This window comes from Cavia porcellus, unplaced genomic scaffold, assembly GCF_034190915.1.
Source record: "Cavia porcellus strain 051 isolate PalLab524CR breed Dunkin Hartley unplaced genomic scaffold, mCavPor4.1 scaffold_17, whole genome shotgun sequence".
Lineage (NCBI taxonomy): Eukaryota > Metazoa > Chordata > Mammalia > Rodentia > Caviidae > Cavia > Cavia porcellus.
In genome coordinates this window covers 70,481,482-70,498,852 of record NW_026947500.1, presented here as the reverse complement: position 1 = coordinate 70,498,852, position 17,371 = coordinate 70,481,482, and the positions used below count along the sequence as shown (strand labels likewise).

Below are 17,371 nucleotides of genomic sequence, written 5' to 3'. Positions count from 1 at the left end.
GCCCACAGGCCACGCCCAGCCACCCCAGTCCTCTCAGCGCCCCACTGTGCAAGCCACAATGGGAAATCAGGCAAGAACTTCGCTGTGCGACCAGCACAGGACAGGAAGGGTCAGCACCGTACCTTGGGAGTGCTGGTCCATGGGGCTGGGTGGCGGCCCCATGCCCGCGTGGCCGCCTGAGCGCATGCCCATGCCCTTCATCTGGCTGTAGCGAGGGTCCTCTGACATGCCCTTCTCGTGCATGGACTCCATGGGCTGCAGGGGGGGGTGGCAGCGGCATCAGGAGAGGGGCAGGACGACAGGGCCTTTGCCAGCACCCACCCTAGGCTGCCCTGCGCCTCCCGGACGCCAACAGGACTGCAGGGCCCAGCTCCAAGGCAGCATCAGGACATCTGCGCGGGTGTGCGGCAGAACCACACAAGAAAAATGCCAGCCTGAGCAAGGTGACCCCGCAGGTCTGGATGGAGGCTGAGGGCAGCTAGAGTCAGGACCTGGGCAAGGCAGGCAGAGTCCCACAAGGAAAAGACCCGGAGTAGCCCCTGGTCACAGTGACACGGACACTGCCAAAGGCCCGGGAACAAGAAGCCCCTGGTCAGAAGGCTACTCGTGCAAGCCACAGGTCTGCCCAGGTGTGACAGCGCAGGAAACACCTGATCCTGTACCTCCCGTGGCCAAGGGTGCTGGTCGCCGCCTCCAGCGCTCAGCAGGGAGGAGGGGCCCTGGTTTGGGGTGACGAAGGGACGCCCTAGCTCGGGGTGTGCCCTGGGACACTTGTGCTGGCCTGCTCCTCAGCTGAGTCCTGACCACACCTCATCTCCCAGGAGAGCCCCTCAGCCTGGGTCCCCAGCTCCGGGCAAGTGAGGGACACACAGCAGTGTGTGACAGGCAACCCAGAGGCGTGCAGAGTGTGTATGAGTGGGGCCAGGCCGCACAAGAGCAGGCCCCCAAAGGGCAGGCCGGGTGGCTGTGCGCACAGGGGTGTGCCCACCAGCTTCCCAGACGGACGGGTCACCACAGACCTAAGTGGACACGAAGTCTAGGATATGAGCACCTGGGAGGCCGAAGGACGAGGGACGCCTGGGGTTTGAGACCAGCCTGGGCTGCACAGAGAACTCTAAGCCAGTCTGAATACCCAGCAAGACTTGTCTCAAAAAACCAAAAGAAAAGAAGGAAGTCTAGGGCCGTGGCGTCGAACCTATGGCTCATGGGTCACTTTAACACAAAGTGTGAGCTGTTTTCTCTAAACTGAAGCCTCAGGGTCCGGGTCTTGCCGCACACTGGGGCCTGCAATAGTAAGTGCAGCATTCAGGGACTGAAGAAAACTTGGGAGCACCGCTCCTGACCCCCCACAGAACCCGGGAGCAGGGCGCGGAGGGGCGAGCAGGCACCCCTCCGCTCAGACCCAGATTCTGTGCCCGAGGCGGGCTTGGGCTGGCCGGGTTCCTACCTTGTGCATCTGGTGCATGTTGTCCTGAGGGTACCCTCCAGGGCCCTGGGTGGAGATGGGATGTCCAGCCGAGGGAGGCCCCGGGCTAGGCCCCATCATGCTGTGGGCGGAGCCTGGGGAAGGGCCAGGGCTAGGGCCCAGCATGGCTCCGGGCGAGGGGCCGGGGCCCGGGGAGGGGCCGGGCCGGGGAGTCCCGCCCAGCGGCGGGTCCGGAGTGGACATCTTCCCAGGAGCTGCAGACAGCGGCCTCCTGCTGGAAAGAAGCACTGGTCAGTGCTGGGCCCGGGGCCATGTGGGCAGGTGCAGGGCACACGCAGGGGTGCCGCTAGGAGCCTGGCCCTGTCCCCAGGCCTTGGCGATTCCTCCGACAAGGTTACGTGTCTCGGGCACGTGCAACCAGCTCAGCTGCCAGCTCACAAGGGAGTGGCACGTGGACAGCCCTGGAGACTCCCTGGCAGCTCTCCGGAGGTGGCTCCGGGGGTGCTCATGTCCCTTCGCTGGCTCAGTACTTGCCAATCTTTCCAGTCACAGCAAAAGGTCCAGCAGGTGTGGCGGCAGGGAAGCCCTGTAATCCCAACACTCGGGCTGAAGCAGGAGGTCACCTAGAGCTTGAGCCAGCCTGAGCTGCAGGGAAACCCTATCTCTAAAAAAAGGAAGGCAAGACCAAAGAAACAAGGTCCAGAGCTCTGCCAGCTCAAGCAGAGCAGTTCCCACTCAAGACATGGGAGCTCATTTCCCTGTAAAACAAACGGAGTTAGAAAAACAGAACAGAGCAATTTAATTTCTTTCTTATCTTTTTCAGATAGGGTTTCATCACGCAGTTCAGGCTGACCCTGAACTCCCAGCGAGCCTCCCAAGTGCTGCAGTTACAGCTGTGCGCCACCATGCCAGCTCAACTTAAACTGAAACAATGAACTCAAGCCAGGCCTGGTGGCACATGCCTACAACCCCAGCACCGGGCAGGCTGAGGCAGAAAGACTGCCGAGAGTTCTATTACTAGTGTGGCACTGTCTCAAAAACTCAAATAAATACGTAAATAAAAAGCAAACAAACCAGGAATGGTGGTACTCGCCTGCAATCCCAGCACTCTGCGGGGCTCAGGCAAAAGAATCACAAGTTCAAACCCAACTCAGGCAATTTGGCAACAGCAAAACTCTGTCTCAAAATAAAAAAATTAAGATTTAAAAATATTATACACACATATAAATAAAAGGACTGGGATACAGCTCAGTGCAAAGGCCCTGAATTTAATCCTCAGGGCCGAAAGTCGGGGAGGAATTCACAGCTTGGGGTGTAGCTCAGGGGTACAGCATGTGCTCAGTTACATGAGGTTCTGCTCCCAGCACACCGATGAGTAAATAGTACAGTAATAAAGGAGACAGGTACCAGCCCTGTGACACCTCAAATAAGTGAAGAGACTCAAACTTCTACAGTCTGACTGACGCTGCCAATGCTGTACACTAAAACCTGATACCCAGAATTACAAATCACTGATCCAAAAGTCAGCCAAAACAACGGAAGGTGCCAATACATCATTCCCACCACAACGGGCGCACATGGGGACCCCGGGGCTCCCGAGAAGGGAGGGCTGACCCCAAGGCCTCCGCAGACTGGAGAGGCTATACCACGGGACAGGGCCCCCTCCGTTGGTAAACTGCATAAACGTTTTCGGGGGTTACCCACATGGCCGGCATGCGGCATGGCTGTCTGGGCCTCCCCCTACCAGTGTCTGCGTGTGAAAGCTACTCCCCAGTGCCGTGGTGCCAGGAGGCAGGGCCCACACGGACGGGGTCAGCTCCTCTCCCTGTTCTGGCCTGGTTTTGGAGAGGTCCTGAGCGCTGAACCCAAGGCCTTCACACTGAGCTGCATCTCCAGCTCTTAACTTTCTATTCTGAGACAGGGTCTCGGTGAGTCACTAGATTGCCCAGGGTGGCTCTAACTTGCGCTCCTCCTGCCTCGGTCTCCCAGGGGCTGGGATTACAGGTGCCCACCCCCACGGCCAGTAGACTAGTGCTTTTGGAGTGAAGGAGCCCAGAAAGGTCCTGCGCCCTCCCCACGAGAAGGTGGGGACCCAAGAGGAAGGCTGCCACCTGCAGGGAAGCAGGCCCCGCGTCATCCTGGACTTCCCAGCCACCAGCCTGAGGAACTGTTCTGGTTTCTAAGCCTCCCGGTCTAGAGGAACCTGCACTCGCACACAGCCCAAGACACGACGATGTGGCCTTACTAAATTTTCATGGCATCCTCCCTGTTCACACGTGGAAAACACAAACACAACAGAAAGTCAGGTCACCACGATCCCACCAGACCCTGAGGCTGAGTGCTGCTGCCCTGGCAAAGGACAAGGACAGAAGCGCCCTCTCCTCACCCGCTCTCCCTGGCGACAGCTGAGTCAGGGAGGCTGAGGCAGGGAGGTGGCCGGTTCGGACTCGCCCCGCCTGTGTCATGGCACCCTGAGAATCTGCTTCTGTTCCGCTGCCTCTGGTCTTCTGCAACGCAAGGCCTGGCCCAGACTTTCCTGGGTGCTTCTGGCTCTGAACCGATCCCACAGTGTGTGAGAAGGACCCCTCTCCGGGGTCCACTCAATTCTTGCTGGGGACTTCTAATTTTTTTTTTTTCTTGGTACACATTTGCAGGACATCATGATTACACTCGTGGGTACGTTTATATAATAATCTTAATTCTTTCTAGGCTTCCTGAGTGTGCACCTCTGAAATACTGCCTCTCTGTGCCTTTCAAAAGAACAGAAGGAGGAAGGTGGGAACATTTTAAATTCCCATGATTGAAAAACACTTTAATATGAAAGGAGATTAACTCAAAAACCCAAACTGGACCAAGCTGGGCATGGTAACACACTCCTGAAATCCGGCACTCCAGAAGCTGAGGCAGGAGAATCGCTGCAAGTCCAAGACCATCGTGGGCTACAAAGTGAGCCCAAGATCGGCCTGAACTGCGTAGGGAAACACTGTCTCATAAAGACAAGAAGGAAATTTAAAAAGCCCAAACTCACACACTGCATTTTCCGGGATAACCAGGGAACAGAAGACCAGAAATCTTCAGCAGGCAGGGGCCAGGGGCCAGCGGCCAGTGCTCTAAGCAGTCCTGAGAGACATGCACGGTGGTGCGTGCCTGTGGTACTCAGGAGGCCGAGCAGGAAGACACCTGAGCCAGGAGTAAGAAATCAGCCGGGGAAACGGAAGGGCCCTGCCTCTCGGGCAGGTAGAGGGCCGACAGGTAGCTGGACACACGATTTCCATAGGCAGAAAGATCATAAATAGGGTGTGCAGATGACACGTGGTGAACAGGCAGCTGGCACCAAAAAAGCCCAGACGCGTCACACTGATGAAAACCTCCTCTCCCTGCTCAGCTTCCCGGTTCCCTGGAGCACAAGGACCCTGGATTCCAGAGTGCAAAAACCCCTTCCCGGGACAATCAGTGCCCCATCGCACAGTCCCTTCCCACAAACCCAAGACCCAGTGAACTTACAGAAAAACTAAACTTTGTTTCCCAACAGAGAGAAACTCCTGGAAACACCACTTGCTTGCTCTGCCCCATGTGGGGTCCCCACGCCTCTGGAGACAGGTTCTGATCAACTCCATGACACGCCCTCTCTCGGGCCAGTGGGTCACAGCTTCTTTCACACCTGAAGCTCTTTATCCCAAGCCAGGCAAACTCAAACTGGGCACCAAACAATCCAGGCCAGCAGGAAGCGTCCAGCTCTCCTGCACTGAAGTAGACACCCCGAGATGGGCGTGGCAACACACCCCTCCAATCCTCGCTCTCGGCAGGCTGAGGCAGGAGGATGTGAAGTTCAAGGCAGAGGCTGGCCATGGCTACTGAACATCATCTTGTCTCAAAAACCTACAAGTGAGTTTTACAAGGCAGGCAGGCCAGTGAACACAGCCTGGGCGGGACCCTGAACTCACAGCTCTCACGTGCTGGTCACCCCCCACTTCCACCCACCAGATCCTGAAGCTGTCCCGGCCCCCACAGCAGCGCCAGCCCCGTCGCAAGAGCCTGCTCAAAACAGACCTTGTGCCCAAGTGTGACAATGTCCACTTTGGAGACGCTCAGTTTTCCAAGAGGCTGGGGATGGCCTCTGCTCGGGCGACAGTGAAGGCACCAGGCGTGTGGGGTACAGTGGCCCAGGCAGCCGTCCAGGACACCTCACATCTCGGTGGCAGCTGTGAAGCAGCCCCTGAGCTCCTGCACACAGTCTCGGCCACAGGGGTCCTGAGAAGGAGCCCTAGGCCACGTGGAGCCACATGACCTGCTTTACCGGCAGCCGTGGCTTCTCAGGGGACCCTCGCCCACTCCTGAAGTCAGCACCACACAGAATCCCTGGGAAATCCAGCAGACACGGAGGGACATGCGGTACATGGCCCCTCACACGCCACAGCCAAAGTAACAGTGATTTAAAAAGTCAAATAAAGGCTGGACAGGAAACAGAGGCAGACTGCAGAGAAGGGAAGGTTGTTGAGTAGATGCCGTGGGGGACACTGTGGCTTCAAAACTGGGGTTTGGGGCCCTCTGAGGACACATTAAGGACATGAACCTGTTGTCTAGTGCAGGTGCAGAGCGGGGATATGTTGATGCAACCTTGACTTGGCTGTGGCGCATGCTCAGATTAGCCCAGCAGAGAAGGATGTAAACAGGTGGCAACGACATCCATAAGCAATAAGCAGGACAGACGCAGCTGTGCCCACCTGCCCTCCGCACTGCCACGTGCCCAGCGAGCACCCCCTTCCCGGTGACCTCTCCTGCAAAGCACCCTTCAGCCCAGCCATGCCAACTGGCACGGTCTGCAGGCCAGCAAGGTGCGCACCCTCCCCAGAGAGACTGCGAGGAAGAGCTGGGGCCCTGCCTTCATCAGCTCCAGCCCCTGGTGGCCCGGAGGACTCGGGAGGACTGAGGTCTGTCTGGATGTTTGGAAAGCTAGGAAGTGACAGACAAGACACACACATCCCTGTCTCCCACCACACATCAGCGTGGCGGGTGCCTGACTTCTCCCACACTAGGTGAGCAGCAGAAGCCTTCATCTGGCAGCAGGGCAGCGGCCAGGCACTGGAGAGGACCTGGAGCAGCAGCCCTGTCCCGGACAGGCTCCGGCGAGGCCGCGCCTCCTCCCCTCCGGGAGGGTGCCCAGGGGGCATGCGCAGAAGGTGGAGGCAGAGGTCTCCCTAGCCCAGGAGGGGCGCTGGGAGGCTGCCCACCTGCACGGGCACTGAAGGCTCGGCCCCCCAACAGCCACACTCAGCCAGGGAGCTGCGGGCACTGGCCAAACAGCAGAAGCAGAGATGGGTGAGACGGTGCCCGGCTGGCTGCTGCTGCTCCAGGATGACGGAGCCAGGTGACCTGCCAGGCCAGTCAGAGAACGGGACAGCAGACTAGACCTGTATCTGTGCCAAGGGAAACGGGCTCGTGCCAAAGGACAGTGGCCGGGCAGCGCTGTGGCCCTGCTGAGGAACGTTTACAGCACGCAGGAAGGACATGATCTTGGCCAGTGGGCCGGAGGGCACATTCGGGGCAGGGGCAGCCCTTCCGGCTCCCTTCACGGATGGCCCAGCCCAGGACTCTGCGGACCCTGCAGCCCAGCTGGGCCCGTGGAAGTGAAGCACCAGGGCAAGGCAAGACCCATACACACCGCAGCGGCAGACTGTGGCAAGCAGGTGGCCCGGGTGATGGACAGGGGAGGGGTGCTGAAGGGTCTGCAGGCCGCCGGTTCAGCCACAGGGGAGATGACGGCAGCCCTGGACCCCGAAGGCCCGAAGGTGAAAGCAGCCCGTGAAACAGGAGGAAGTGACTGCTCCGCCGCCTCCACCCGAACTAGGCGCGGCCCTGGCACCGGTCAGTGGGGGCCGGGGACCAGAGGCCACATGTGGAAATGTCTTGGTGCCCCAAGAACACACAGCATGTCCTAGCGCTGGTGGATGCCGCAGCCAAGTGAACAGTCACCTGCAGCCGCCTGAACCGTGTCCCAGGACTCCTGCGCAGATGGAAGGGTGCAGAGGCCAGTCCATCACCGTCCAGAGAGCCCAGGGGACATGGGTGTTGGGCGCCTGACTGGCTGCCTTGTGTCATCCGAGTTTCCCAGACAGACGCTAACTACCTCCTGGGGGTGGACACACTGATGGGTGTGAGAACAATGCCCTGAGGCCAGCCTCTCCTGGGATGGGGCTGTGTGCCTGAAGCGGTACGGGCCTCCTGACAACTACCCTGAGGCTGGAAGGAGCAGGGTGGCAAGCCCGGTACCAGCCGCTTCCCTGCCCAGTACGGCGTGTGAGGCCTGAGGGTCGGTGAGTGGCCGGAGAGACCAGGGCCACCCGGAACTGAACACAGCAACCCCTCACTGCATGCAGCCGTGCCTAACGTTAATCCTGCAGGCCTGAAGAGCACCTCACCCCGATACTGGGTCAGTACCATTAGGCTGTGGGTTTGGCCAGTGCCTCCCCCATGGCTATCATGCTGGACGGTCGAGACCAATTTGTCTTCACCTGGGAGGACAGGCAGTGGACCTTCCAGGTGTTTGTAACAAGGCTGTCTCCATGGCCTGCCTTGGTGTCATGGCCTGGTGGCCAAGGACTTAGCCACCAGGATCAAGCCACGCTCTGTGTCACTGCTGCATTGTACGGACGGTATCATGTTAAGCTCTGCTGCATCGAAGATCTAGAAGCTGCTGCACACGGCCTGAAGGGCACTTTGCTGGCCTGGGGGTGGACGGAGGATGAAGACGAGGTCCTAGGCTCGGGCTTATCTGTCAGGCTGCTGGGTCTAATCTGATCAGGCAAGATAAAAGTAATTCCCTATGCCATGACATGTGCTTGGGAGGTTCCTGGCGGACATTCACACCACAGTGCTACCCTGCAACTCCCCTTATACCCGATGACCAGGAAGGCTGTGACCCAGAACTGTATAGACACAGAGGAAGCCGCTTTACAGGACAGGAAGCGGGCAGTGGCACAGGCACAGGTCTGGCTGGGCCCATGGCAGAAGCGGATGCACCCTGCTGGGTTTGGGTCACAGCTATGGAGGGGCTGGAAGTCGGAATCCCCAGTGCACAAACAGCCTCGCCTGCCTGTGAAGGGGTCCCTGGGCAGCTGACAGCGGAGGAAGGTCAGACTAACACAGGCGGGCTGGGTCCGTGTAGGGACCTGCCAGTGGCCCGGCCCTGCCTCATGCGCTGGGGACATGCTGGTGGCGCTGGCCCCATCCTCCGCTAACCTGTTACAGCACAACTGGCAATGGTGTTGGGACCCGTGATGCACACAGTGCAGGAAACACCACGGGATGACAGATGACAGGTCCCGACACCTCCACATCTATCAGCGTGCAGAGGGGAAAGCGTGACCCCAGCTGACACCCGGCACACCCGCAGGTCTAGCTGCAGCACAGCTCCACAGTGGACAGCAGCTGCTGCCCAGCCCAGTACAGAGGGTCTCTGGCTTGAAACGGAACAGGCAGTGTGAGCCAATGGGCAGAGCTGTGGCTCCTGGAAGGGCCCTGGGAGGAGGAGGGTGCCCACACAGCTCACACGGTACCACGAGCACCCACCCGCTACAGCTTGGGCAGGTGGCTATATGGGGCCTCTACTTCTCTCATGGGGACACAGTCTGCCTGTTCCCTCTGCTGGCCAGATTCACACCATCAAGGCTTTACAACGGTGGGCAGATGCTAGGGGCTGCTGCTAGGAACAGCGTCCAGCCAGAGAGCCACTTCACAGGGCTCAGGGGCAGCAATGGGCCAGCAAGGACAGGGTCAGGCGGTGCTTCCAGGTGCCCTACAGCCACAGGCTACTGGCACAGTTCAGAGATATACAGAACACAGGCCCTTCAAACCAAACTGCACCACCGTTCTCAGGATGGCTGTGGGGTCTTGCCTTGGGTGGCCCACCTGCTCAGTGACCAGTCCTCACCGTGGGTGACCAGCCACTGGTCACTGCCTGAAAGCACAACCGATTCAACTGCACAGGCACCCCCACAGGGCAAGGCCCTAAGGGCCTGTGAGGGCCTCAGTCCTTCCTGCTTTGAAATGGACTTGGGATTGGCCAAAGCCCCTGAGGGGAGAGCCGGGTTTTCCTCATAGAGCCCTGCGGGAAGGACTGAAGTACAGCCCTCAAGGCCCTCTGAGCTGTCTGCCCGTGGTGGGCCCAGCCCTGACCCTTGCACTCCTGGTAGTGACAGGAACTGAGGTTTGGCACTCTAAGCCTGGGGGTGACTCGATTCCAGCTACAATCCTCTCACAGGACGCGCGTGTGGCCTGCACCCTCCAGGAGGGGCAGCATCTCTTTCTGCCCCATCCCCTGAACAGGGTGAGTCACGCCAAGTCTTCCGTCCCGTCTCCTGGGCACAGGTGGCCCTGGACACCGATGGCCGCACTGCCGGGGGGGTGGGGGGCACTGAACTCTGGATGATGCGGTCCCTGCTCAGTCAGGCTGACTGGCAGCCACAAAACCACACTGGCCAACAAGCAGCTATTCCAAAAGGGCACGACAACCCTACGGAGCCTGGGACCTGTGATGCACAAAGCCTGGGGCTGGGTGACGGGAACTCCAGTGCCACTGCTGGATGCAAACCTGCTTTGTTTCAGCAGGGGAGCGCAGTGGGAGACCCAACTTCGGAGTGGACACCCCGACTTCTGTCACCACACAATGCTGATCACTCACACACACGCAGGATGGCACGGCCGGAAGCTCACTGGGATGGTGCTGTGGCTGTGGTCTCTGTGTGCAGAGGTCAGCACCATGGGCCCCTCACAAGAGACGACGGTCCCCCAGCCTTTGAGGGTGGGGCTGTGGTGGATGTCATGGGTCCTCTGAGGACAGGTTAACCTGTTGTCTAGCGCAGGTGCAGAGCGGGGATATGTTTATGTAACCTTGACTTAGCTGTGGCCAACCACGCAGGCTCGGATTAGCCCAGCAGAGAAGAATGTAAACAGGCGATAACGGCATCCATAAGTAATAACCAGGGCAGACACAGCTGCGTCTGCCGCCACCTGCCTGCTGCGCTGCCACGGGCCAGCGAGCACCCCTTCCCGGGGACCTCCCCAGCCACGCCAGGGGCAGACGGGAATGCAGGGGAGGGAAGTACACCACACCGAGATGTGGGAGACGCGGACCCCCACTTCCCTGGAGGACCGCGCTTCTTATGCGCCGTGAATGTGTACTACACACAAACAACTGAAGGCTTTTAAGTGTTTAAAAGGAGGACCCTGCAGTACCCCCTTGCTCATCAGTGCGTCTAAAAGGAGGACCCTGCAGTACCCCCTTGCTCATCAGTGCGTCTGCCGGTGCCGGCTGCCGGGTGTGGCAAGGGCTCCCCCTTTGATCCTTTAACCTTCCGAGGGCCGGGCCGGGGGCTGGGGCTGGCCAGCGCGAGCTGAGCAGCTGGGAGCAAGGCCTCCAGCGGACAGGCACGCGCTTCTGTGAGGAATCGCACACACACACGCGCGCACACACACATGCACACACGCACACACACACACACACACACACACACACACACACACACGGCGGGGGGGGGGGACTGCGGCTCCACAGACACCAATGCCGGTGTGCAGTCCTGGTCACTTTAACCACTCTGGAGGGCACGACAGCCCCTCCTGGCTCTCTCTGCAGTCAGGGCCATCAGGTGCCCGTGCTGTGAAGTGTCCAGGTCTCTGCTGACTGCTACCGGACAGGACAGGCTTAACCGCAGCTCCCTTTTGTCCTGGGACCCGCCTCTTTTTTTTTTTTTGTCTTTTTCATTTTTATCGGTACCAGGGATCGAACTTACGACTGCCTGCTTGTAAGGCAGGCACTTATGCCGCGGAGCTAAATCCCCAGCCCAGGGACCCGCCTCTTACCCACAGCCATTTAGTCAAGTTTGCTTTTGCTTGTTTGTTTTGGTGGTATTCGGGATTGAGTCCCAGGTCTTTACACTAAGCCTCAAATTGACATCTTGGTGACAAAGAAATCACAGGGAAGGTGGGTCTAGCTAGGGAAAGGAAGCCATGTCCCATCCTGGCTTTCAGTGCCCCTGGTGTAGGGACCCCAATAACTGAGGCTGAGAGGAAAAGCTGTGGTCACGAGGCTAAGGTCACAGTGGGGCTCTGCCATGCAGCCAGGCCGGCCAGCAGCTAGGCTGCAGAGGGACCTGAGCTTGCGCACGCGCGCGTGTGTGTGTGTGTGTGGCGCTCACAGGACAGGACAGGACAGGCCAGGAGCTGACACCTGCAAAGCACTGGCCAGCAGGAGGTGCCGTCCAGGCCACACATCTACCAGACAGGCACTCAGGGCCCGTCTGTGAGTCACTGGAAGCGTCACGCACACAGACCCCCGGCCCCCCCAATATTCACCAAGATTCTTTCACAGGCGCTGACGAGGAAACAGCTGTGGCAGGGCTCAGAGGTGGGCTCAGGGTACGGGTGCTGAGGACTGGCTGCACCCCCCAGGCCACGCACTGGAACCCTAGTTCCCAAAGGGGCAGTGTTGGGAGGTGGCCCCTAACAAACAGTGCCTGGGCCACTGGGGCTGAGTCCCTGGGTCTGGATTCGGGGCACTGCTGTGGGAGCGGACTGCCAGTTATAGTGACAATGGGTCACTATACACAGGCCTGCAGTCCCAGCTGCTCAGAGGGTTGAGGCCAGCCCGGGCAACACAGGGATTGCACTGTCTCAGACTGTCTCAGACTGCACTGAAAAGAACCAGGCTCAGAGGAAGGCTCGAGCCCAACAGTGAGCCCCAAGTCCTGTCCCCTACATCCGGCACCCACGAACCATCATACAGTGTGACAACCCACACGCCTCCTCTTGCTGGACACCGTTGCCTTGCCCTCCACGCTCAGCCTCTGGAGTCAGGGCCAGTGAATGCCAGCCTCTATGATCCCTCTCTGTCGTGCACTACTACTAACAGGAAAGGCGTTAGGCCACCGAGGAGCCACGTCCCCTGGGTTCTGCACAAGCTCAGTCAGGAACAACAGACAGAACGGGGTGTGAAGGTGGGAACAAGCTCCTCTCTGTCACCCAGGTCCCTGCTCTCTGAGTGAATGACCTGGTGCTTCCTTCCACACCTCCCTGGGTGCCAAGATCGCCCCTGGCCTTGTGCTGCACACGGCTTCTGCGGAGCCAGTGCCTCCTGGTCCCCTGCAAAGCCCGGGCACACTCCACTCCGCAGGGGCAACTCCCTGCGGCGCTGAAACCGGTGGCCAACCTGGGGCCTCACATCCCAGGAGAGGGAAGCGAAGGACGAAGGGACACAGGCAAGGCGGAAAGAGGGACCAGCATGCAACTGTGAGGGAGGGAGCCGACTCAGATGTGCGCTGCAGGCCAGGGCATCCCAGGACGGCAACAGGAAGCACAGACTCCGGGCGGGACCTCACGGCTGAAAGCAGAGCCGGCTGCTCGGGCCGGGCCGGGAGGCCGAGAGAGGAGAGCAGGCGCCTGGTTCCCAGGGCTGGCGGGTCGGAAGGGACGCGGCCTTGTGCTAATCTCACCAAGGCCGCTCAGGGGCCCGGGGACGAGTGCCACACACTCGCAGGTGGAATCCGTGGCATCACTGAGAAAGCAGAGGCAGCTCCAAGCACAAGGTCCGGAGGATGATCAGTGGCAAAATCAGGCTTAATCCACATCCCAGTCTACACGCCTAAGGCGGCCTAAGGCCCTCAGGAGGCTGAGGCGGGAAGATTGCAAATTAGAGGCCTGGCCCCGCAACCTAGTGAGCCCTTATTAGAAAATAAAAAATAAAGGCTGGGGTTTAGCTCAGCAGCGTAAATGCCTGCATGGCAAGCAAGAGGTTGTGAGTTCAATCCCCAGTACCAAAAATAAAAATAAAAAATAAAAGGATCTGGTGGAGATTTAGCTCAGTGGTATAAGGGCATGCCTGGCAAGTGCAAGATCATGAGTTTGATCCCCAGCACCAATACATAAATAAATCGATCCAGGAAAGGTGACACACAATGGTAACCAGCACTCTGGGTGGCTGGGACAGGAAGATCACGAGTTCAAGACCAAACTAGGCAATTCAGTCACTCAGCAAGATCCTATTTCAAAAAATAAAAAACTGCTGGGGATCCAGCTCAGTGCAAAGGCCCTGAGTTCGATACAGAGTGAGAGAGACAGGCAGGCCAGACACTGTAGCTCAGGGCAAAGCCACTGCACTAGCAAGTGAGGGTCTGCACTCCAGTCCCAGCAGCACCATCTAAAAAACACCACTACATGATCGGCTCCAGCAGTGGCCACAGGTCTCTCTAAAAGCCCATGAAGGAGAGCTTCTTCCCACAGCACAGACCTCTGCTGGTTTTGATTCTGCTTATTTACAATGACCACCCATTACTTTTATATCCAGGCTGTTTCATCTTACAAGAAAACGATTCTAGCCAGCAATTCAGCTTAGTGTTGTATGCACCTGCTCAGCAAGCGCTAGGTCTCCAGTTCAATCCCCGCAGGTACCAAACAAAAAGACAAAGAAAAAGAGAACAATTCCACCCAGGAAACAAATAGCCACAGAACTTGCCCAGAAGCGCCCCATTTGTCTGCTTTGTGTTAAGACAGGGTCTTGCTACGCAGCCCAGCCCAGCCCTGTCCGCAGGAGCCCTCCCTCAGCAAAACTGGCCCAGCAGCCCTGCTGCTCCTCTCCAGAGGGACGGGAAGTGCAGTGACCCCCAAACGACACCTCAAGTGAGGCACGTGTGGTCTTAGGGAACATGGGCACAGGGCACAGCATCCCCAGCACTGCTTTTCTGGGAATGTCATGGCCCTGCCCTGTGTTACAGGCAGGCGTCACCGTGAGACTCTATGGGCCTCCTCGGCCCTACCCACCCACCAAGCCGTGCTCCCTTGTCACCCAGCATTATCTTTAGCACTGGGAATTATCATTTTATTCATTAGAATCATCTCCCTTTTTTAGTTTCAGCAGGAAGGCTGGATAACTTAGCAAGATCGTGTCTCAAAAGTAGAGGTACAGCTCAGTGACACAGCGTCTGCCTGGCAAGCACACAGTCTTGAGTTCGATTCAAAAAAAAAAAAAGAAAGAAGAAAAATAGCTAGGCTTGTACAGCTCCGCAATCCTGGGTTCCACCTCCAGCGCTAAAGGAAGAAACAACAGCACAAACCCTGGAGAGTAAAAGGCAGAGGACTGGGGTGCTCCGGAGGTGTTCCACCTCCAGGCTCCCCTCAGCAAGCCGCAGAGCGCTGGGGTCCACAGTGCACAGCAGAGCTGGCTCCCCAGGACGCGCTCTCAGCCCTCAGGTGTCCCAGCGCACCACAGTGCAGGTGGCCCCGACCCTTCTCTCCTGTAAGGCTGCCGGAGCCCACCAGATGCCACCAGTGCCATGGTTGCCCACTATGTGCCCATCACCTAGCAAGATGTGTGAAAGCAGGAGTCGCCCCCAACAGGGGCACAAGGCCACAGGCCGCCGGGTGAGGAGGAGACACACAGAGCTCCACCCACGGTGTCACTCAGGCCTACCCAGCCACCCAGCCAAGGACGCAGTCACGGCACCCCCACATACCCCTCCAAGGCCTGCTATGCCATGCAAGCCGCTGGCAGAGAACGAATTTCACTGCCTGGCACGGTGGACCACTAAGCGACAGAGATGAGTAAATATGACGCAGTGTCACAGGGTGCTGGGAAAACAGTAAGCAAACACGGTGACAGCGTTCACAGGGGGAAGGTGCTCTGCGGGCAGCTCGGTGACAGGGGGACACCTGAAGTGAAGCGGGCTCACAGACACCTGCAGGCAGAGGGCCGCGGCACAGAGGCCCCCTGGGCGGAGCGTGCTGGGCAGGCCCGTGGGTTGCTCAGGGTTTCTCCGCGCTCACCCAACCCTGCTGACAGCAACTCCGAGGACCCCGAGTTCTGTGACCAGAGGTGAGGCCTTCTCCCACGCCACGCACATCTGCAAGCCTCCCGACACCACCGGAGGCCTTCTGTCTGTCCAGCAAAGACTTGCCACGTTACAGGAAGACAGCACATCTGGCCCGTGGCGCACACCTGTCACGCCAGCGCCTGAGAGGCCGAGGCAGGAGAACGGCCAAGGGCTGGAGGCCAGCCTGGACTGCACAGGAGAAACTTATCTCAAAAAGACAAAAAGGGCTGGAGATGTAGCTCAGCAGCGCGGCGCCTGCCTGGCAATGTGAGGTCCTGAGTTGGATTCCCGGTACCAAAAGACAAACACACACAGAGCTGGCGGGCCCCCGGTGAGGGCCCCGAGACCCCCCACGCCAGTTCCCAGCGGCCATCTCACTGCTGCCGAGCACCGACACAGCTTGGCAATGGGTTCTCATGAAGGGCAGGGGCAGGGGAACGGGGCGGGGGGCAAGCACACAGCCAGCTGCAGAGGAGCTGGCCAGGGCAGCCTCCACACCTTCTCAGCACTTGCCACCCTCCTGGAGTCACTCAGTCTTTCTGCGACCAGCTGCCAAGTGGCCACATCCTAATCACTTCACTGGCATCAACTCAGACGTGATCTCAGTAAGAATGGCATGGAGGCCAGGGATATAGTTGGCACAGTGGCACAGTGCCTGTTTAGCAAGCACAAGGTCATGAGTTCGATTTCCAGTACCCACCACAAAGAACAGTACGGTGGCAAGAGCCTGTAAGCTGAGCACTCAGGAAGCTGAGGGGGGACCCTCGCCACAAATTCAAGGTCAGTCTGGCTACACAGTGAGTTTAAGGCCCGCCTGAACTGCATACCCTGTTTTTTAAAAAGCAAAATGAGCTGGATGTGGTGGCGCACACCTGTAACCCCAGCACTTGGAAAGCTAAGGCAGGAGGATTATTACATGAGTTAAAACCACTTTGGGCTACAAAATTATCTCAAGGCCAGCCCAAAGGCATAGTGAGATCCTGTCTCAAAAAAACAAATAAAAAAAAAAGTGCTCTGGCAAACACAACTTAAGACCCTGTCTCAGTAAACAACTGAGCGACCTCAGGAGCATGAACTGGGTCTGGGCCTCTCCTCAATCTCTGGGTCCAGGCCTAGTATCGGAGATGGCCACCTGCTGAGCCCAGGGAGACTGGGAAGCACCAAAGAGCTCTGTTAGGAGAAGGGAAGGCATCTGCTCAACGGCATGAGTAGCTGATTCAAGTCAGGGATCAAAAGGGACAAGGAACCCCAGCACAGTGGCACAGGCCTGTGATCCCACTGCACTGGAAGCCTTAGATAAGACGATCCCAAATTTGAGCCCAGCAATTTAAATATTTAACAAGAACCTGTCTCAGAACGTACAGCAAGGGGGCCAGGGATTTAGCCCAGCGGCATAAGCACCTGACTAGCAAACGTGAAGTCCTGAGTTCAATCCCTGGTACCAAAGAAACAAAACAAAACAAAAACACACACAAGGCCAGGCATGAGATCACCTCAAATTCGAGGCCAGCCTGCACTATAGAGTTCTAGGCCAGCCTGAACTACACAATGAGACCCTGTCTCAAAAACAAATTGAAACAAAAGCAACAGAATTAAAAACAAACACAAAAGAAAATTATAAAATTATAAAAGGACCAAAGCTGGGTGTGGTAGCACATGCCTGTAATCCCAGCATTCCGGAGGCTGAGGCAGGAGGATCTCTTCCAGTTTGAGGCCAGTGTGGGCTACAAAGTGAGTTCAAGGCCAGTCTGAGCTGCATGACAAGACCCTGTCTCAAAGACACCAAACAATAAGACAGCTGAGGATGGAGCTCAGTGAGTGCCAAGGCTCTGTGTTCTTTGGAAATGTCAGGAAGAACAGGAAGTGCCAACAAAGGGCAACAGATACAAGGGCAGGAGCATCCAGCTGTGGGGGACAGGGCGAGGCCTCCGGGACCCACAGTCTGGACGGTGTCCACCATCGCCTGTGGCCGCTGTGAGTCCATGGTCAACTGCGAGGGCTCAGGGAGCCCACGCACCGTGCTGCTGTGCTAGGACATCAGGACAAGCCACGCTGCATCAGCAGGGCCACAGGCGGGGCGCACGCT

General features: G+C 58.1%; 1 protein-coding gene across 11 annotated transcripts in view; it reads right to left on the bottom strand.

Annotated features, from left to right (window-relative positions):
• The window catches only part of Smarca4 (SWI/SNF related, matrix associated, actin dependent regulator of chromatin, subfamily a, member 4), an 82,197-nt gene that overhangs the window by 59,266 nt on the left and 5,560 nt on the right, over positions 1-17,371 (bottom strand). For 9 of the 11 annotated variants that reach the window (XM_063228677.1, XM_063228674.1, XM_063228670.1 and 6 more), the window contains 2 exons: positions 1,448-1,697; positions 123-255 (listed from right to left, as the gene is read on the bottom strand). In XM_063228677.1, coding sequence (XP_063084747.1) covers positions 123-255; positions 1,448-1,669 — 355 coding nt within the window. In that variant the 5' untranslated portion in view covers positions 1,670-1,697. Of the gene's footprint in view, positions 1-122; positions 256-1,447; positions 1,701-2,519; positions 2,603-17,371 lie in introns of those variants that run through there. The other 2 variants (XM_063228679.1, XM_063228678.1) reach the window with 2 other exon arrangements.